This window comes from Centruroides sculpturatus, unplaced genomic scaffold (genome assembly GCF_000671375.1).
Source record: "Centruroides sculpturatus isolate CEXI.00-Female unplaced genomic scaffold, Cexi_2.0 scaffold318, whole genome shotgun sequence".
In the NCBI taxonomy this organism is placed as follows: domain Eukaryota; kingdom Metazoa; phylum Arthropoda; class Arachnida; order Scorpiones; family Buthidae; genus Centruroides; species Centruroides sculpturatus.
Window position 1 is genome coordinate 350,673 of NW_019384658.1, and position 22,922 is coordinate 373,594.

A 22,922-nucleotide genomic window follows, 5' to 3' on the forward strand; every position below is an offset into this window, starting at 1 on the left:
ATTTCATTCTATATTCATAAAAATGAAACTCTGTGCTTGCACAGTAATTAACCTATCTTCTCTGCCACTAAAATATTAATTTTTCACTCTTATTTTACACCATAATGCCTCCTTCCTTTTTCCATTTTGTAAGTGTTTAATTATGTCATTCCAATTTTGTGTTCTCAGTCTTCTCTCCCATCTGGTGTCCAGTTCTATCAAGTCCTGCACATTAGTAATGTTAAAATAAAATACTTTTTAAATAAAGTAAATGAAACATTACTCTTCTGGAGCAATGTTTCAATCCTTGCTCTTACTGTCCGTATTACTGGCTATTTTCAACCTACTTCTACTTCTTTTCCTATGGCACATTGGGTAAAAATTGTGCCATTCGTGTGATATCAGGTAATGGATTTAAAATGTTCTTTAACCCCAATATTCACAGATCTATAAGTTGATCCTATGTAGAGAAATTCTTTACTTCCTTTGCTTAATCCAATCACATAGATTCTTGGCTTTTTCACTTCTTCCATCTCCTCTATCTGTTCCAATTATCTGTATGATCATAGTAAGCTTCTAATCACTACTTGGATGTTATATTTTTTCACTAAGAATGTTATAATTTCTGGTATAATTTTGCCTAACAGTATGCACTGCTTTTTCACTTCATCATTTTTTACTTCAGCAATATATTACCTTTTTGTCTGTCTGTTTGATTCAGACAAGCTTTAACCAAATTATAGATCTATGAATATCAGGATTAAAGAGCATTTTTAATCCATTGCCTGCTACCACATGAACCATGCAATTTTAACTCAATGGGCCATAGAGAAAGAAGGAGAATTAGGTTGGAATACTTAGAAACTAGTATAATATTAAGAACATAAGGATTCTGGAGCAATGTTTCATTTACAAATTAAAAAAGCATCTTAACATCATTAATGTGCAGGACTCGATGTAAATCGACACCAGATGGAAGGGAATACTAGAAACATGAAATTGGAATGATATAATTAAATGTTTACAAGACAGAAAAAGGAAGGAGGTAGTATGAAATGTTCCAATTCAGCACGACACACATCCTGACAACACAGTCCTCAGAAAAACACCACACAAAACAAGCAAAACTCTCTTTTTCAGTTGCTTGGGCTAAATTCTCTGACAAGCTGAAGCAAAACACACCACTCATGATGGGGGAGAAAAGCCTCGTTCAAATACTGATGCATCCTTAACCCTTTGCCCTTGAAAGTACCAATCCATTGGTACCCCCTTGTTAAGCAAAACTTCAAGGGTGCCGATTCATTGTTACCCTAATAAAAATTGATTTTTACAAAATTTATTGACAACAGATGTCAGAATTTGACAGCACAGTCTTGTCTATCATCTGTTTTACATATTTTTCTCCAGGTGGTGTTTTGTTGACTTAAAAAATTTTAATTAATGCTTTGTTTTCTTAATTTATTTTTTCTGATAATTTTTTATTTCATTTTTAGCATATTTATGCAATAGTATTACTATAATAAGTTCATTTATGCTATAATAAGTCAACATGTTATAAATATTCAGTTGTGACCTTCAGTTCTGACATTTTATATATATTTTTATTTTTTATTTTAATCTAAAATATCAGCAAATGTTACGTGTATTACTACTAGTAAATCATATGTTTATTACAAAAATTTATATTCTTGTTCGATATGAAGTGAATAAAGTATATTAGTTCATTATATTAGTTGATAGCGTAATAAAGTTTTGATTTCAAACAAACGTTTGATATAATGTGCGATAATTTCACAACAAATAAACATACATGCATTAGTGTTATTTAGAGTTGTACAGAACAATATCCTATGTCTTTCTGGCTCATTGCCAGCAATAAACTAGGTAACTAAACAATGTTAATTTTGACAAAACGTTACAAATTATCAAGTTTAAATGTCAGTTCTGATATATATATATTTTTTTCTTATAAATTAACGTAAACAAGACGGCAGTGGTAAAGAGTTAAGTGTTAATTTTATAAGCTATATATTAAAATGGACTCCCATTGCTATGGCTCTCTACCAATAACCAGAGACTCAGTGGCATAATCAGATTGATTGCCCTTATACAGTTTTCTTTATTTGAACAACAGTCATCAACTACTAATTGGCAACAGTACTTAAAACTTTTCTTAGACAGGCGTTTATCTAGGTATTAATTGGGCTATTTTTTATCAGTGTTTTAATAAGGACCAGTGTTTAAAAAAGACATAGCTGTTGCCTAGATCATATTAACCAGCTGATTAGAAGGGGAAGCCAATGCTGTAGCCTGGGCTTGTTATTTTGAAATTACTGTAGGAATACATTCAGAATTCTATTTAAAATCTTTCCCCTGAAGACCACGAATATGCTTTGTCAAAATACTAGTGTTTATGATTATATAAATATCAAATTTAATGCCAAAAGATTCTTATTTATTTAATCTGATTAAAATTAAACTTATAAAATTAATATTAAAATACCAAAAGTGTAAATTAACTACAAATGCCTTATATTTTCTTTAAAATATTCCTGTATTTTCACTGTTACACATTGACTGTATCAATGTGGGACTTTATTCTTGAATTGTATTTACAAATTGATGCACTCTTTGTAATGCTACAGAGCTTGAGCAGCATTTCTGTTGCATCATAGAAATCCTAGAATCATGTTTCATATAGCTAGTATAGAATTAAAGTAGAAAGACTTAAATACTTCTACAGGAAATATAAAACTACAAGAATATCAAAGAAAATATAAGGGATATATTGATGAAAAGGGAGGAGCAAAAGTCAGAAATCTCAAAATGAGAGACTGGGAAAAAGTCAAGAAATATGGGAAAGTTCAGAAAGGAACTGAATAAGTTTTTGGTTCTGTACAGATACATATATGCAGGAAAAACAACACTTACAAAACTGATGAAAGTAACATCATCAAATACTATCTTATAAATTATTAAATCATAAGAATTCAACTAATGCAGAAGATAGCACAGTAACAACAACATCTAATACAATGCAACAAAATCAGCACTAAAACAATTCATCAAGAATATGCAGTTGTTAGTGAGGATGCACCTAGAACAATAAAAGACTGTCCAATAATTAGCAGAATTTGTAATATGGTTAAAATGATAAACCCAAATTTTAAGAGTTACAGTAATATTTTATTTATTTTATTGTTAATTTTCTATCCAAGAAATATGTTTATGGTGTAATGTGTTAGTAGCATTAATTTACCATTTGCTTTCTACTAGTTTCAGTTTCGAGTATAGACAGTTTTGTTGAAAGTACTGTACATTCTTATATACTTCTTTTTCTACTTCGCAAGACATCCCTGTAGAGTAGAGAGTAAATGGGCACTGAATAAGAGAAAATACAATCTTCTACACCTTCGAGATGTGGTGTTACCACAGAATGCTAAAGATCAAATGGACAGACAAAAAATGAATTGCTGAAGTGTTAAAAAGAGGCAGGAGTAATTAAGTCATTATTCAAAACTAGCCAATCCAGACAGCTACTGTGATGGGGACATGGGACATAACACACTGGTCTGGTAAATGTGATTGTGAATTGATATATCCCATGCAAAAAAATCAAAGGAAGAATAGGTCTAACTTCCTTAAGCAAATATGTCGTGATGTTGACACCACTATCATATTGAAAAATATATGGCACAGAGCAGAACCTTAGGGAAATCAGTCATCAGGTGGAAGAACACTATAGATACATAGATAGATAGATAGATAGATAGACTATAAATAATGCTAACAAATTTCAGGAATCCAAATTTTAATCATTTGCAATCAAAATTAAATGTTTTTTGGGACTTTTTCTTGTCTCATCGTCAGATTCTTCTCAAAGCTTTTAACTTTCAAACATATTTTTGATTGTGTGTTCCAAAGCCATTGTGAGTTTTTTACAGATCCAAACTTTTCGTAAAAATTTTAAAATTATTTGAAGCCTTTTGCATTCCCTTGCAGATTCCAAAACCATCATAGATATTGCACAAATTTTCAAATTAGACAAATCACTTATAGGAATTTAAAATACATTTAAACAATTTTATATTCCTAAACAGTCTCTTTAAGCATATTTATTTTAATGCATAAATCACTTTACTGACTCTAAAACTAATTTACATTTAGTTAAATTGAAATAAATTGTCATTAAATACTAGTACATGAAAATCCCAGGTTTTCTGCTACATTACTGTGAAGTTGCTGAAATATGAATCCAAGTCAAGATGGAAGAAAGTTGGACATTTGTATGTGAATATGATGGACACTGAGACAGACTCAATGGTTACAAAATATTCATCCCAATTGTAAGTATTCCAATTTGAGAAGGGGAAATTTTACTCCTTTGTCAGGATTTCTCTAGGGCTCTCACATATGTGGGTAGTGGTTTCAGGAGGCAGTGAATATAAGTGTTCTTGCATAAAACCGTTTATTTTTCTTAAGGTTATGTTTACATCCTAATACTATGACTCTAACAGAAAGAAATTTCAACATATCTGTTTAATTTAACTTTGATTTTCCAGATGTTGCAGATGGGCAGCCCGGGCAGTGGCAAGTCAGTGTCCTGCAGGTAGATCTGATACACACACAGTAACTGTCAGCTTGTCCCTTTCAACAGTGACATGGAGAGATGAAGGGTTGAAGACAGTGGATAACAACCAACCACAAGGAGTGACTAATGGAACAAACTTCTGGATCAAACAATGTCTTTTGTCACATGGTGATTTTATACTGGTTTTGTCTCCCCACCTTCTCCTCATTGGTCAGGCATCCCCTTCCTCACTCCCCTATGGTCTCATCTGTCTCCAGGTGGAATTCAAGACCAGTTCAGATTGCGAAAAAGGTCTGCCAAGGATGGTTTATCCGGCACCATCCTTTCTCTGACTAAGAGAGGTGTCGAAGTCTGGCATCACCATCTTGACATCGGTGAACTCGAAACTTTACAATAACTGTTATTTCTCCATGTTAAATAATTTCTACAATTTTGTCTTAATTCCCCTTTTTGGTTTGAACTGATTCTGGGGCCTTACAATTTATTGATAGAAGGATAAGAATAAAGCAAACTGTCTACTGGTGTTAAGTTTTGCAAAGTATTTAATTAAAACCAAGTATTTTTGATATTTCAAAATTCCGTCTTCAGATTGAGCACAAATCATTCAAATTACAATACAAAAGAGGCTTACAGAAACCAGTGATCTTGGTGTTCTCACAAGAAATGGGAAAATCTATAAGGTCTTATCTTTTAAAAAAGAAATCCAAAAGATCTGTCTGAGACAGAAAGATCCTTTCATTGTCTTGGCAGTTTCAGAGTGATGATGTAAACTGTCCAGAGAAGAAATGATATTGATCTGGCGAGAGAGTTGAAGGTAAGGTTGAAGACACAACAAAAAATGGTTCAGTGCTAAGAGAAATCAGAAAAGAAGCTCTTCATTCTTGGAATTTGGGGTTTTCATTATTTTATGTCCCTGATCACCCATTCCAATTGGTCGCTTTTCCTTGTTCTTACTTTCTAATTGGTCAGTTACTCATTACTGAGTGTAATGACATCTGATATTAGATCACAGGATTGGTCAAAATCAACATTTAATTCAATCCCAACTGAATATATATTAAATATTAATAAATTTAGTGGGATTCCAGGACACTTCTAGAGCCTCACATTATACCTAATGTAAGGAGGCAAGAAGATCAACTGGATCTTGGATCTGGCTCTTGACAACATACATACAAGAAAGACATCGGCTGTATACAAGGTTTTTAGCCAGAGGAAAAGAGGATAAGGGAACTTGGCTTTAAGGGCTCTTAACAATAACAAATAATTACCAAATATGAAAAATGGAAAAGTGGGACTTCAAGTATCAAGAATTTTGTATTTGTGATTATTTTCGGATTGAAAGGTATAAACTGTTTTAGGGTGGAGTGTTCCAGACATGCATCAGCACTAGTGGTTAATGACAAACTTGGTTTGGTTTAGAGAATGAGGTGTAATGTAGCATAAAACTGAGACTATCACATGTACCAGTGCTATAGTGATGCATTATCCTACAGACAAAAAGGGCAATGGCCTGGGGCACCAACAGGGACCCAAACCAATCTTTTATAAGAAAATATTTTCCACTCAAAAATTTCCTCAAAGAAAAATGTCTGAAGTCAATACTGTATATGGGGCCCCCTAATTCAAATTTGCCTGGGTGACCATGAGCTATAACATTTCACTGCACTGCTAGATTTTTTGGTGGTTTATTTCAATTTAATTAAATGTAAACTAATTTTAGAGTTAGTAATGTGTCTTATGTATTATAAGAAATGCACCTAAAGAGACTGTTAGGAACATAAAATTGGTTAAATGTATTAAATCTTTACAAATGGTTTGGCTAATTTGAAAATCTGTAAAAAAATCTATGATGGTTTTGGAACTTGCAAGAAATACAAAAGGCTTTAAATATTTTTAAAATTCATACAAAAGGTTTGAATCTGTAAAAAACTCACAATGGCTTTCAAACACATAATCAAACATATTTTTGAAAGTTAAAAGCTCTGAGAAGAATCTGATGATGAGACAAGAAAAGGTCCCAATAAACATTTAATCCTGATTACAAATGATTAAAATTTGGATTCCTGAAATTTGTTAGCATTGTTTATAGTAATGTAATATTTATGAAGTCAAAGATGACATCCAAGAAATATATTTTTGTTTTTTTTATAATATAATAAAAAAATTCAACAACAGTTCTCTAATGATAAGTTACTCAATATATATATCATCCATAAGATAAAATGGTAATAATTTTTAAGGAGATAGTTTATTACTTGATAAAACATTTTTTTTGCCTATTAAATTTCATCTTCAAATCTAAACTTAATAATAACTTTAAAATCAAATGTAAAAATTAGAACAACTACCAGTTGAACATCAAAAATTAAAAACATTCTCCTTTCATTTTAAAACCTCAACCCTTTTCCAAAGTTCAAGCTTCTCTAGCATTTTAAGCACATCATTAAGGCCTTTAGTTGTATGGTCAAGAAGAATTATTTAAAATGTTTTTGGTGTGACTGGTAGTTTTATTCTAAGTTTTATATTCAATTTTAAAGTTGTTTTTAAGTTTGAACCTGAAGAGAGATTCATTTGTCACAAAAAATGTTTTATTAAGTAATAAACTGGCTCCTTAAAAATTATTAGTGTTGTATCATGTGTGAAATTAAATAAAAAACAATGCAATTCAATATGATTAAAGATTTTATAGATATTTTTTAAAAAATGATTGATTTTATGAATATTATATTTTATATTTTATGAATATAGAACTGTACATGGCTAACTATGAAACCATTTAATTAACTAACTATGAATTAATTAACTATAAATTTATAAAATGATATCTGAAAATTGAACCAACCTTTGTCCACCAAAAATTTGGTATTTTATATGATCATTTCAAATTTTATATATATATTTATAATTCCTAATAGAGCATGTTAAATATAATAGGAATATGTTGTTATTAAAAAATTTCAAAATTTAGAGTTATCTGCATATGGTTCTAAACCAGGGGTCGCCAAACTTTTTTAACTGTCGACCCCCAACCACTTTCCAAAACCTCACATTGACCCCCACCGTAAAGTTTTATTATAAGTGTAAGTGTAGTAAGTGTATGAGCAAAATAAAAAAACGTTGTGATCTCTGATATCTGTAAAAAAAAAGGTTGTAACCCATTGCTGCATTGACCCCTAATCGACCCCTAGCCGCATCGACCCCCCCCAATGATGTTGCATCGACCCCTGGGGGTTGATATAGACCACTTTGGTGACCCCTGTTCTAAACCCATTATTTCTAACCATTGAATTATAAAGTTTCATCAATATAAATAATACAAATAAAATTTTATTAATTACAATATATTATCTATTTAAAATCAATATATATAAATAAAATATCCTTACAGCACCAGCATAATGTCGAAGTCGGAAGCACTGGTGTGGCAGTGAGCTGTCTGATGTAAAATTACGACATCCTCTACTTTCAAAATATGGATTGTCTTGACAAACTTGAGTTAATTTAAATAAAAATGTCTCATCTGTGATTGGACCTGGCCGAAAACATTCATCATCAAGCATGGCCAAGATACCATGATTGTTCTATAATATACAAAATTATAATAATTTTACAATGTAATACTTTCTTTATATTAAAAACAATAATAATATTCATCTCATAATTGTTGAATATTCATCATATTCAACAATTCAGTACTTCTGTATTAAGAGACAGAAATTCTCTATACAAAATTTTGCAATTTTTAAATGCAAACTCTGTTATTTGATATTTTTTTTTATTCAAGTAAGCTTGTCTCAAATTTATCCGTGGATTTTATAATATTGAAATTTTTTTTTGTTATGCACCTTTCATCAGGTTAACATTAATGAAAACTGATAGAGCAATTTTTTCTTCCTTGTCCTGGCTTTCCTATAAACCAGATATCATTGTCATTGCTTTCAGATTTTGACCTTTAAGTCTGTCACTGTAGTTTCTTTTTATAGATCATTGATTCCCAACATGGGGCCATGCCCCACAGGTGGGAAATTGAATTGTTAAAGGGGGCAATTCGAAAATGGTCTCGTCCAGAGTTTAAGTTAACCGTATAGCCGCTGTATATGTTAGGGGGGCATAAGAATTTTAGAAAGGTTTAGGTGGGGCATAGCATAAAAAAGGTTGGAAAACACTGTAATAGATTAATCTTCATATTTAGTAAAATTTATTTAAACATTCTCAAGTAAGTGTTGTTATACTTTTGCTAACCATAGGTTGCTACATGCTTACGAATGAAGTAATCATTCGTAAAAATGAAGAACAAAACACAATGGTATCTCAGCATTTAAACAGTTCCCAATTCAAACAATTCAGCATTCGAACACAAATTCTGGGGAAAAAATCACTCAGTAATCAACTGAACAAACATGACCCTCTAAAACAAATTTTTGATTAATAACGTTTTGATTTTTATTTTGTCATCCATAAAAAATTATAATAAAAATTAAAAAAAATGAAGATGTTGCTGATATTTCTGATCTAGATCAACAAAAAAGCTCAAAAGACAATAATACTTTGTAAAAAGAAAATCACCTCTTTTAAGTTATTTTAATATTAATATGTTATACAGTACAGGTAACCCCCGTATAACACGGTAGTTACGTTCCAAAAAATTGCCGTGTTATGCAAATCCGTGTTATACGAAACAAAGAACTAATACGAAAAGAAGGGTTAGGTTCCAAAAATTAAAAAACATGCTAGTATATTTTCATAATTAAGATAAATATCTTCATTAAAATTTTTTTAAGTGATACATATTAATATAAATTAAACAATATTTTCTTCGTCATCACTAAAAACACTATTAATTAACCGAGAGCGTTTTCTTTTTGGCAAGTTATCCTTATCCTCTGAGCATTTTTCTGCATTATCTTCAGATCCATGCTTTACCTTTTGCAAAATGTATGTAATTTTAGATTGCTTGCTTCTAGTTAAAAGGTCTTTATAAATTTCCTTATATGGTGCTAAGCACTTATGAAGAATAAAGCAAGTATGGAATAAGGGAAAAACATTCGGCAACATCAGAAGCAGAAGCGTCGCGATCTGGCAACATTGAAACAAGTTTCGAGAAGGACCACGTGTATCGACAGAAGGCGAGAAGAGAAAATTTACATACTTAAGTACTAATAGTACACGAAAATAATAACTTTCGTGAACTATTATTAGTTAAGTATGTAAAAATTTATTACATTTCCTGTTGTACGAGGGTTTTACCCAATTCTCGAACCGTGTCAGAGTGAATCTGTGCTATAAAAGTACCATGTTATACGGGGGATGGTACCAATTCTCGAACCGTGTTAGAGCGAATCCGTGCTATAGAAGTGCCGTGTTATACGGGGTTACCTGTATTTTTATTTGTGATTGTTAGTTAATTATTGATTGTAAATGAATTATTGATTGCTTTCATAAACATACTTCTCTTAGTAATGAAAAAGAATAGTATACTTTTGTTAACTTTTGAAACCTAACCCCATGTCTTGCATTAGTCCTTTGTTTTGTACAGCATGAATTTACATAACAAGGCACTTTTTCAAAACATAACTATTGTGTAATACAAGAGATACCTGTATATTGGGCCATCATTTTTCTATACAGTAGATTAGAAAAAACAATCTGTATGTGCTATGCAAAATTCTCTCAATCTGGTGATATGTTCCAAATAATGGCACATTTCCAAGTGCATTTCCATAAGTTTAAAGTTTTGATAGAAGTGTAGTCTTTCTCCCTAACTAAACAAAATATTCCAAAACTGAAAGTAAAGAAACAAAAAATAAAAAAAGGTGATTCCATCTTACATTATTATTATTATTATTTTTCCTAACTACATTACACTAGAACATCTATTCAAAATGATTGCTTTCTTAACATGTTCAGTTTCTCACTGAGTGCTTTCAACTCTTGCTATTTACTAATAAATCTGATAATAATGCTTTATGTTACACAGTTAAAAAAACCAGGTATGTTATAACCAATTACTGGTTAGTTATATAAATAATTATAATATCTTGGATTTGTTAAATTGCAAGTTACTGAAAAATTAATTACTGTTAGTTAAGTTAAAAATTTTTCTTTTCATAGACTCTTTTACTCTTCATCAAGTTAATGCTAATTCACTATGCTAAATGTGAATATTTATAAAATCTACAAAATAGGATTAATAAATATTAATGATTTATTTATTAAAAAATCTAATACTGACAAATAGTTAACTAAACATTTTCTTTAGATAAAACTAAGTTTTAGTATATATTGTATTAAAATTAAATTTTAATACAATATATTGTATTAAAATTAAATTTTAATACAATATATTAGCATAAGATTAAAGTTTATTTTAAATTCTTATTTAATGGAGCATAAATAAAACAAGAGCTGCTTACAAATACTTTTCAGTTATAGACTAATCTTCAAATAAGTTAATTTCAAATTTTTATTATGATAGATATCACCATGGCAATGTATGTATGCATTGTAACATAATGGTAAATTCAAAATTCTTTAGAGGCAGTGCAGAAAGAAACTATCAATATTCCATATAAAATACTACCCAAGATACCAAGCTTTGCTTAGGAAAATAAAAGTACGTACAATGGGACCTCATACTTCACATGACTCTCTAAAACAAGTAACACTTCAGAGTTCAAATTCAAAATTTGACAAAAATTCAACTCAGAGTTTGAACTGTGCATACAGTTAAAAAATGTGCTCAAAGCATAAATGCAATCTATTGTGTGTTCAAGTCATATCTCACTCTCATCCTATGCTTGTATGTTTTCAGTACTTTTTACACTTTATTTTCAGTGTGTTTGGTGATATATATTGCAATGTGTGTTACTCATAAATTTTTAAATTTCTTCCTGCAATTTTTCTTTGTTGACAACTTTTGGACAATCCCATACATTTTGTATCCTTTACTTCAAAATTTTTCCAAAGAGAACTTTTTAAACTACATTTGACATGTTCAAAGTTTAGAAGCATCTTCCCCATACACATTACAATTTTTTTTTTTTGCATAGTGTTATATCCTTTTCAAAACACATCAAGTGTAATATGCCTGCTATGCTTTTTATTCAAAGATATTACAACTTGATTTTATTCAAACAAAATGTGAAGTAAAGAGTTTAAAGTAAGCTTCTAAACAAAGAATAAAATTTCACACTATCTATAATATATTAAATTTTATAACTGTTATAATTAAATTACACATCATACTGAAGTACAGATGCTGAAGTTCACAGTGTGCAACCAATAAATGCAATTTTTATTTTATTATACTGTACAGTATTTACATATTTTATTTATCATTTTCATGTTTTAATTTATTGTTAGAGCATTTAATTATGTTATTTTTACTTAAATTATGTATATTTGCTGTTTTAAGTTTATCAAAATAAATGTTGTTTAGGGTGTAGGAATGGATTAATTCACTTTCCATTATTTCTAACAGGAAAAATTAATTTGAACTTTTCAACAATTTGGAGTTTGAATGACATCTTGGAATGAATTAAATTCAAAGTACAAGGCATCACTGTATAAATAAATTAAACATGAATTTTCAAGTTTTTGGCAAATACAGACAGAAAATAACTTTCATATATGCAACATTATTGGTTGTTTATATGGAATTGTTTCTGCACTAAAAAAAATAAAAGTCAACAGTAGAATTTGATCAAATATTAATATTTACTCTAATAACCTGAAGCTGGTATGTTCTATCAGCTGTGATTGTGAAAACAAAGGCAGAGAAAATTTACTATGATACTACTTGATTTTTAAAAAAATCAGAAATAAATAACTGCAAAAGACACTCTTATGCAAATTAAAAGCATTTACAAAGGGCTGAAGAAGTAAAACATTACCAGAATTTAAACTTATAATGTAATATTAAAATAATATAAATTACTAAACTCAGAAAGGATGCAGCAATGCTCTGTGGATCCCTATATTTGCATTCTTGTAACATCAACTGAAACTTATAAAATATAAATAAATTTTGTTTTTCTCAAAAATCCTCAAATTTAGAAAATCTTTAATTCACAATAAGAGACTTAAAGGTATTTAACAAAATTTAATTATTTAACCTTATTCATTGATCATTTCCAAGCATTTTGGAGTGTTTCTGGCAAATTTATAATAATTCTGAAAAATACAAAATGATTATTGATTTATGGCAAAACATAATGTGCCAACCTAAATAATAAACAAAAACAATATCATCTGACTGGAGAATAAGAAACAAAAGAAAAAGTGCACCTTGTAACTCCAGCAATATATTTATTAATTCAAAACATATTCAATCTAATATCATAGGCCTTCCTCAGTGAAGTACACCAATTTAACATAAAATGAACAAACAAATACATATCGAATGCAACAGAAGTAATTTAAAAATTAAAAATGCTTGCACAGAAAATTAAAATTAATAATTAATTAAAAATACAAATACAGTAGAGTGTCGATTATCTGAAAGTCAATCATCCGAAACATCAATTATCTGAAAGAATTCCAGTCGGCAAATTTAAATTTTCGCCAGTGTTGTGGCGCTGCAATCTTTGGCTATGTCTTGGGCTACTCAAATATTTTACGTTTTTGATACTAAATTAACTTCTGAAGTATAATTTTTTATTGTTTTTATATTTTTCAATATATTTATTTTGTTTGTACAAAATAAAAAAATAATTTTTAATGATACAATAGTCTTCGTTAGACTTAATATCAACGAAAATTCAACCTGAAGCGACACGCAACAGAGAAAAATTTCAACATAGGATAGGTTAATATATTTTTTCATACATAATCGGTTATCCAAAATATCGATTTTCCGAACAACCCCAGTCCCCAATTGATTCGGATAATCGACGCTCTACTGTAAATGGTATGAGTGATAAAAATAATGATTAATATAAACAAAAGCAATTATAAAAGGACCAAGTCAAAAGTTACATTTTATAAATGGACTTCCATGCCATAGATAGGATATCAGCATCCCTATGATTGATACAAAACAATTTTTAGCTGGTTTTAAAAATTTCTAACATTTCTAAGAATGTAACAGCAGTATTAGGATTCCTAGCAGGTCTAATAATCCTGTCCTCATTCTATTTTATACTTACATCCCATTGGGCAACATGTGCTGCTAAGGTATTGAAATGCTTTTCAACAGTGTATTTATGTTCTGTAATCTTTTGTGTCAAAGTAATTCTGGTAGCTCCCACATATGTTATATTCATGTCATAATACTGGTCCTCAATTGGAATCATGTAAACACTAGTGGAGTTATTGTGGCTGATAGGGTACTTGTCATTAAAAAGAATTCTAAAGATTGTTGATTTACACTTATATACAACATTTACATTGTTCACATCAGCTAGTTCTTTATGTATTAGTCTTAAGATGAGAAAATAATGTAACACAACTCTCCTCTTAGATGTTGGTTGACAAGATGTAGCTCTTGTGTTTTAAAGGTGCTAATTGAATTATGTATCTTATCAATATTATCTTATAATTTAATTATTATAAGATTAATAATCTTATTAATCTTATAATTTAATTAGCAACTTTAAAAACACAATGATCAACTTTTTGACTTCAGAAGCATAATTATGATCAAATGGATATTTGATGGTCAAACTGTTAATTATAAATACTACTTGGAGATCCTAACTAAGATGCAAAAAGGAATAAGAAAGAAAAGGCATAAATACAAGAAATAATCATAGATTCCATATGAAGACAATGAATCCACTTACAACACCCCTTCTGGATGCAACTTTTAGCTGATAAGTACATTCCAGTGCTCAAATATCTCCTTTTATTCATTGCATTTAGCTCTCTGTGACTTCATCTATTCCTCAAAGTAAAAACTGCATTGAAAGGAACTCATTTTCAGTCTGTCACTGAGGTAAAATCAAAAACAGTGGGTCTGCTGAAGAGTGTTAGTGGATGACCTGCAGCACTGCTTTGAACAATGGAAAATTTGTCTATAACTATGTATAGATGAGGAGGAGAGTATGTTGAAGGAAATACACATTAATTTGTAGGATTTTGAAAATAAACCTGATTTTTTTTGTACCAGTACAGTTTTTTGTTATTTAGTAATCATCACAGTTCTAGATTCTATATTTCTATAGATTCTATATTTTTTAGGAAAGGACTTTGTCTTCAAAAGAATTAATCATAATTATCTCCATCGGACGAAAATTTACAAAAAGAATTTTAAAGTATCATCACCAGGGGCCAGCTTTCCTCATCTACATTTTACCAGTGCTTATTCCGTTGTAGATAAAAGCCGAACCCCAAGAAGATATGATGGAAAAGAGAAGACGTCCGAATATCACCAGTTCCTGTTTTTAAAAATGTTTATATTTTTAATATTAGTTATATATTTTTGTTTTTTAAAGGATTGTTTGGCGGCCAGTAGCCTAAAAAGAAAGGTCAGTCGCCAAAAGTGTAATGTCTGGAACATAAAGTTAATAAATGGTGGTTCCTATATTTTTTTGGAAAGGACTTTGTCTTCAAAAGAATTAAGTTCTAGATTCATCTTCCAACTCTATGTTAAACACTAATAATTTAAGAAATCTTACTGTTTATTTCAGATAGAGTTTAAAATTGTTTAATTTACTATCCACACCTCATAAGCATGCATCTTCCTAATAACAATTATCACAGTAACAGTTCAGAATTAGCTAACTTGAAAATGGCTTTTATAACTTCAAAGTATTTGCCAATACAGTTGTTTTTATTTATGCTCCATTAAACACTTATTCTAGGGTTGCCAACGTTCTTGCACAAAAAAAAAAAAAAACACGTGGCACAGACATTGTACAAGGAAGGGTACAGTAGAACCTCGATTATCCGCCCCCCGATCAACCAACCCCTCGGTTAACCGACCGTCCTAGTCGGCAAATTTCAAATGTCCGCTAGTGATGTGGCGCTACAATATTTCTCAAAAATCCTCAAATTTAGAAAATCTTTAATTCACAATAAGAGACTTAAAGGTATTTAACAAAATTTAATTATTTAACCTTATTCATTGATCATTTCCAAGCATTTTGGAGTGTTTCTGGCAAATTTATAATAATTCTGAAAAATACAAAATGATTATTGATTTATGGCAAAACATAATGTGCCAACCTAAATAATAAACAAAAACAATATCATCTGACTGGAGAATAAGAAACAAAAGAAAAAGTGCACCTTGTAACTCCAGCAATATATTTATTAATTCAAAACATATTCAATCTAATATCATAGGCCTTCCTCAGTGAAGTACACCAATTTAACATAAAATGAACAAACAAATACATATCGAATGCAACAGAAGTAATTTAAAAATTAAAAATGCTTGCACAGAAAATTAAAATTAATAATTAATTAAAAATACAAATACAGTAGAGTGTCGATTATCTGAAAGTCAATCATCCGAAACATCAATTATCTGAAAGAATTCCAGTCGGCAAATTTAAATTTTCGCCAGTGTTGTGGCGCTGCAATCTTTGGCTATGTCTTGGGCTACTCAAATATTTTACGTTTTTGATACTAAATTAACTTCTGAAGTATAATTTTTTATTGTTTTTATATTTTTCAATATATNTAATGGATTTTTTCATACTTTTCGGTTATCCGACTTTTCAATTATCCGACCAACCCCAGTCCCCAATTAGGGCGGATAATCGAGGTTCTACTGTATTTAGAACAAAGTAGTTTGCTGTAAATATTTGTTGACTAACTGTAAATTATGAAAACTTAAATAGACAAATAGAGTTTTAAACTCAATGTTAGAAATATTACAAACTGTTGCAAATCAATACTCTAGTTGAGTCCCTAAATTTTATTTGCTTGTCCAACTGTAATTAATAATAGGTGTCTTTCTCTCTCTGTTATTTAGTGAGTTATAAAGACAAACTATACTTTAAAACAAGAAAATAAAAATTGGATCATCATCTACTGGTAACATTTCAGAGATAAAACAAAATTAAACAAAAACAAACATTTAAAATTGTACTCAAAAGGCAGACATTATCGATAAAAAGAAGACAAGAGGACCAATGCAGTTCAATGCAGTTGGCAACCCTAATTTTTGTAGTAGAGTTGATTTAATTCTTACCTTTTCTATAAGATCACAAATGACAGCATTGTTAAAATAATCAATATGTTCCCACTGAATTCCCTTAAAAACATAATAAATGAATAATTATAAGATTAATATAATTAAATAGTATAATATTTCATTATTAAGAAATGTGTAAAAAATTTAATTTATAATTTTTTTTTAAAAAGTATGCATATATAAAGCTAAATCAAAATATAAAGCACATTGTTATGACATCATAAGAAATCTTATAAATACTGGTATCTCTTGTACAACATGGCACTTCTACAACACAGTTACACTCTAACATGGTTCAAAAATTGGGGAAATCCTCTGCACAATAAAGTTTCCAGTTTTGCTCTAATGTGTCTTCTGGTTTTGCTCTAATGCAGTTCCAGTCCTCTAACATGGCTTCTGGTTTCTCTTTAACACAGTTCAAGAAACTGCAAAATCTTCCATACAAAATTTTACAGTTTTTAAGTGTAAACTCTATTATTTGATATTTTTTATATAAGTAAGCATATGTGTTGCATCAAATTTGCCCATGAATTTTAAAATATTGAAATTTTTAATTTGTTTTGTGCTTTTTGTCAGGTTTGCTTTAATGAATATTAATAGTACAATTTTTTTCCTTCCTTGTCCTACCTTTCCTATCAACCAGATGTTGTTATCGTTGCATTCAGATTTTAGCCTTTAAAACTGTCACTGTGTTTTATAGATTAATCTTTGTATTTACTAAAATTTATTTAAACATTTTTAGATAAATGTTATTAAACCTTTCTTTAACCATAGGTAAGCAATCATTCGTAAAAATGATGAACAAAATATGGCACTATCTCGGTAATCAAACTGTTCCTAACTTAAACAATTTGGTATTTGAACACAAATTCTGGAAAAAGATTGCTCTGTACTCAACTGAACAAACAACCGTCTATAAAAATTTTTGATTAATAACATATTTTTATTTCGTCATCTATAGAAAAGCTCAGATGATGACATTCTGTAAAAAAAAAATTCCCTCATTTAACTAAAATTAATATAATACAATACTTTTAATTGTGACTGTTAGTAAATTATTGATTGGAAATAAATTATTGATTACTTTAATATGCATTTTTCAGTTAGTAATGAAATACAGTAATATACTTTTGTTAACTTCTAGACATAACCACTAGTCCTTCATTTTGTTTAGCATGGATTTGCATAACATGGTTCTTTTTCAGAATGTAACTACCATGTTATACAAGAGATACCTGTACTATAATATCTCATAGCTCTCAAAAATCAATGTACTGGAAAAGATCAACAGCAAATAAAAAAAACTCAAAGTTATTCTCAATTATCCATTTTAAAATATTTGTTATTCTAAAGTTCTAAGATATTATTAAATCATATAACAGTCTTCACAGTGGACTGTCATGCAAAAAGATCCCATTATAATTAAGTTATCTACCTTTGTTTTAATCAAAAAACTATTATTTTCTCAATTTCTTTCAAATTTTCTTCTTTAAGCTCACTTTCTTGCTTAAATTTTCAGGATTTGTTATACACCAATGATAAGACTATTAAAATGTAGTGTTACTGATTATTTTATTAACAAAAAGTAGTTCCTTTCATAATATTTTGGGATGCATTTCAGGAGAGAGATCAATTCACTCCTTCTTCAGCTTAATATGACAGACATATATTAGTGAATCTTTTAAATATCTCATTTCCTTACATTTTTTACACATTCACAGGGTACCATGGAGCCAAATTCAAATTGCTGCTCAACAATACGTTAAGTTAAACGTATTATAATATACATGATAACTGAATATAACACAATGTTACCTTTTACTTTTATATATCACAATTACTTATATATATAGATGTGATCAAGGGCGTATCCTTTAGGGGCAGGGAAGGACAGTTCCCCTCCCTAGAAAAAAAATTAAAGTGTAGTAATTGATACACAGACACACAGCACAGACATATCAATTTAGTATCAGTTTGTTAAGTAACTTAAATATGCAGAGTGGATGTCATGCCAACAATTTTACTGATTCAAGAAAAAAATTCACATAAAAAGGCATTAAAGAAGCCTTTTATGTGAATTTTTCTCTTGAATTAGTATCAGTTTGAATAATAAATATTGTGACTAGACTAGAGCTATCTGTTGTGAAATCTCACTCTCCATACCCACTTCCTCAAAACTAATATGAGTTGCCCCCCTCTAGTTTAGATCCTGGATATGCTGCTGGGTGTGGTGTATAAAAATAAGTTGAGATAAAAACTTGTGTTATCGCATTGTATCATTTTGAAATTTTGTACTGTCATGAAATAATAAATATTATTTTTATTGTTATTCATCCCAAACATTGAAATGTTACCTAGTTAACATGAGTTACATGTTAATTAGACAAAAATAAAATAGTTTCTAGATAACATATTCACGCAATGTTATTATATATTTAAAAAAATATAATCAGCATTTCTGACATTAATAATTTTGTTGATATAATTTTTTTTTTTATTATTTAATGTCAGGTTAAATATAAAAACTTTGATGATAAGATATACAGTAGAGCGTCGTTTATCCGAAAGAATTCCAGTCAGCAAATTTAAATTTTCGCTAGTGCTGTGGCACTGCAATCTTTGGCTATATCTTGGGCTACTCCAATATTTCTTTTGTTGATGTGTGTGTTTTAGCTGGCTGCACTGACACTTTTGTGTGGTGTTTTTCTGAGGACTGTGTCATGCTGAATTGAACGTTTTTGATACTAGATTAACTTCTAAAGTATAATTTTTTTTGTTTTTATTTTTCAATATAAATATTTTGTTTGTAAAAAATAAAGAAATAACTTTTAACGATACAATAGCCACAATTATTATTTTAAAAAGTTTACATTAAGCTTAACATCAATGAAAATTCAACGCAAAGCGACATGCAACGGAGAAAAATTTCAACACAGGACAGGTTAATATATTTTTTCGTACATAATCGGTTATCTGAAAAATAAGTTATCCAAACAACCCCAGTCCCCAATTGATTCGGATAAATGATGCTCTACTGTAATTTAAAAATGATTTAAAAACAAAAATTGTGAAATAAAAGAGTTACCATATAAGTCTATTATATTTATATCAATAGTCACAAATCATCTAATCTTTTAATCCGAATATCAGTATTTTGTATAAAATCGTACTTACTAAACCTTTATTGTCCGGTACTTCTTAACTATTCGTACAGTTCGTACAGTTGACTACCACCACTGCACACTTCTTGGACATTAACAACGGTGAATTGGTCGAAACGGGTATACATTATAAACCTAGCTACATCCCAAGGTTTATACCAGCAAACTCAGCGGACCCATACACTTATAAGGTCGCAGCATTCTGGGTGTTAGTTAGAAGAGCATTTATGTACCCTTCTAAGTGGAGTGACACCATAATTGAACTACAAAATGTAGAATGAATCGCAGTGGCACATGGATACAAAAAAGAACTAATACGAGAGCTAGCACGTGCCTATTTCCAAACACGTGATACACAGGAGGCACCCCTTACTCAAAGGACTAGCCAGGACCCAACCAGAAGATGCAACATCATTGAATACAACAAACAATTTCAAGTGTTATATAAAGAAATTGTAACTAAAACGAACACCAAGTGTACCGAAGATCCCCCAATATATATCAATTATTACGTAATGCAAAAGACAAACAGAACGATCTTAGGACTCTGGGGGTATATGGTATTCCTGTGAGAGATGATAGATTTAAGAGAGAAATGGTGTACATTGGCTCCATGAAGCGTTCCATCCAACAGAGGATTAAAGAGCACAAATATGACAGACCATGCTCGTTAAACCACTGCCCTATCCACCTATGCAACTGACCTGGATATTCACGCAGAACTATCCAACGCCAGATTAATAAATAGAGCTTTTCATACGGACCACATCAGAGCCCTTGAAGCCCTGGAAATTTACAAAGCCAGCCGGACAGGGAGATGTATAAACACCAAAGATGGCAACATGCTTTCCTATGCGAAGAACAAGAAAACGATGACGATGCGTAACACTCATGCGCATGAGTTTGTATATTTTAAAACTAAACGTTCATTCTAAGAATGGAATCAGATTGTCCTTTTAACCTGAAGCAGACCTTGAATGAGGCCGAAACGTTAGTTTGTACGAATAGTTAAGAAGTACCGGACAATAAAGGTTTAGTAAGTACGATTTTATATTTATAGTATTTTAAAAAAGATTTTTCGTTTTTACTTTTAAATTTTATTTAGTCAAATTAAGTTTTTTTGATTATGAAAAAATTTATTTATTACAGGAATAGTTTAAAAATATAATACTGATTTTCACTAAATATACAAATTCAATATGCAATTAAATATACAATAACAACATACTTGCACCATATATGACCATGTTCAAAATATAAGAAAATTCAACATTTTATAAAAAAATCAAAACATATGGATAAAAATGTGAAAAAATTTTCATCAAAGTAAAATATCATACTTTAAAGTTTTCAATTAAATAACAACTACCTCATCAATATAAATTAAAAACATTTAAATCAAAAATTCCTAACCTAACTGCAAGTAAACCCTATGTAGTTGATCAATTCATCTGTAGGGTTGATAAGTTAGCAGATATCATTTAAGAATTAACGAAAAATTTATTTTCTGTTACACAATCAAACTTAGTTATAATGAACACAAAAGGATCAAGTGCATTTACTCATTATAACTGTTATTCATTTCAGTGTTTTATCATATATCACTAATAATGGCTATGATATGTAACAGTTACCACATGATGTAATGATGTCATAAGTGGAACATATGGTGTAATGGGTAAAATTCAACCCATTTTACCCATTACACCATATGTTCCAATAAAATAATTCATATAACAAACATCACAAAGACCAATAAGTATATAGAAACAGCCAACGATCACCTAAACGATCAAGCTACAATTCTGCTAATTTTACTTGAACAATTGTTCAAAACAGAACATCAAAATCATTATGAGAACACTCCAGAGTCTATGCTGTTCCATTTGCCCAACCTCAGATAATATAATCATGGAATATATTAAGGACATAACAAGAAACTTCATACTTCACACGGTAGAGCATTCCATATAATCAAATAAAAAAGACTTAAAACTGCTGGATAATAATTTTTTTCTCCATATGGAATAATATCAAGTTACCAATATCAGTGAGAGATATGAAGAAAACTTTTACATATTCAACAATACAAACTGGGTATATGTAATTAAGTGCTACAAAAGAACCAAAATTCCAGCAGAAAATGCAAGCATATTGGGAACCTTGTTTCTTCTCGTCCTCTATGTTCTCATTAAGGAGTTATCTTCTTTTTCATAAAAATGATAAGCTGCTACTACAAAGCTAAAAGAAACTTTTTGTTTTTATTTTAATTTTATCTATTCTTTGCTAATGTCATAGTATTCAGAAATTTGTAATATAGCATATATATATATATATATATAAAACATGTACAGTCGACCCCCTATAACACTGTTGATTATTCCGTTTTATATGAATTCCATGTTGTACGAGTCATTTCGATTTTACAAATACATAAGCTGTTCACAGCCCAGCATGTATTTGTAAAATCTAAGTGACTTGTACAACATGGAATTTATATAAAACGGAATAATCAACAGTGTTATAGGGGGGTTGACTGTATATTAAATAACTATCCTTCAATTCAATAAATTAAATTAATAATTAACCACAGTTCTGATAAGAAATGAATTAAAGCATTTTTTATTCCTAATGTTATTTTGTCAAAATAATACTTAATACTTACTTCTCTTACATATTCTTCTTGTTCTTGTTTTAAAGCAAATTCTATGAATGTTTGTTGCAATTTCTCATTGCAATAGTTTATGATAAATTGTTCAAAAGCATTATTCTACAACAAATACAAAAATCAAGTATTAGTTAAAATTATATAATTAAATAAATTAAGAAAATTATTTAATAAAATAGAATATAATTAATAAATCAATTATCATCATCAATCCTCAATGAATATTAAAATTATCAACAGATGACATATCTACCTACTTATATTACCAAATTATTACAGTATAATAATTAAATTGCTAATATAATTTTAATAATCAATATATTTTTTAAATGAAGTAAGCAATACATTTTTAACAATGGGTAAGATTGGAGAAATGCT

The 22,922-nt window shown here is 29.6% G+C and overlaps 1 protein-coding gene across 1 annotated transcript in view; it reads right to left on the reverse strand.

The window, feature by feature from the left end:
* Positions 1 to 22,922, reverse strand: part of LOC111626485 (unconventional myosin-Ib-like) — a 472,422-nt gene that overhangs the window by 226,677 nt on the left and 222,823 nt on the right. Inside the window, exons 15-16 of the mRNA XM_023369864.1 lie at positions 16,713 to 16,775; positions 7,960 to 8,154 (exon numbers count right to left, since the gene is read on the reverse strand). Coding sequence (XP_023225632.1) covers positions 7,960 to 8,154; positions 16,713 to 16,775 — 258 coding nt within the window. The remainder of the gene's footprint in view (positions 1 to 7,959; positions 8,155 to 16,712; positions 16,776 to 22,922) is intronic.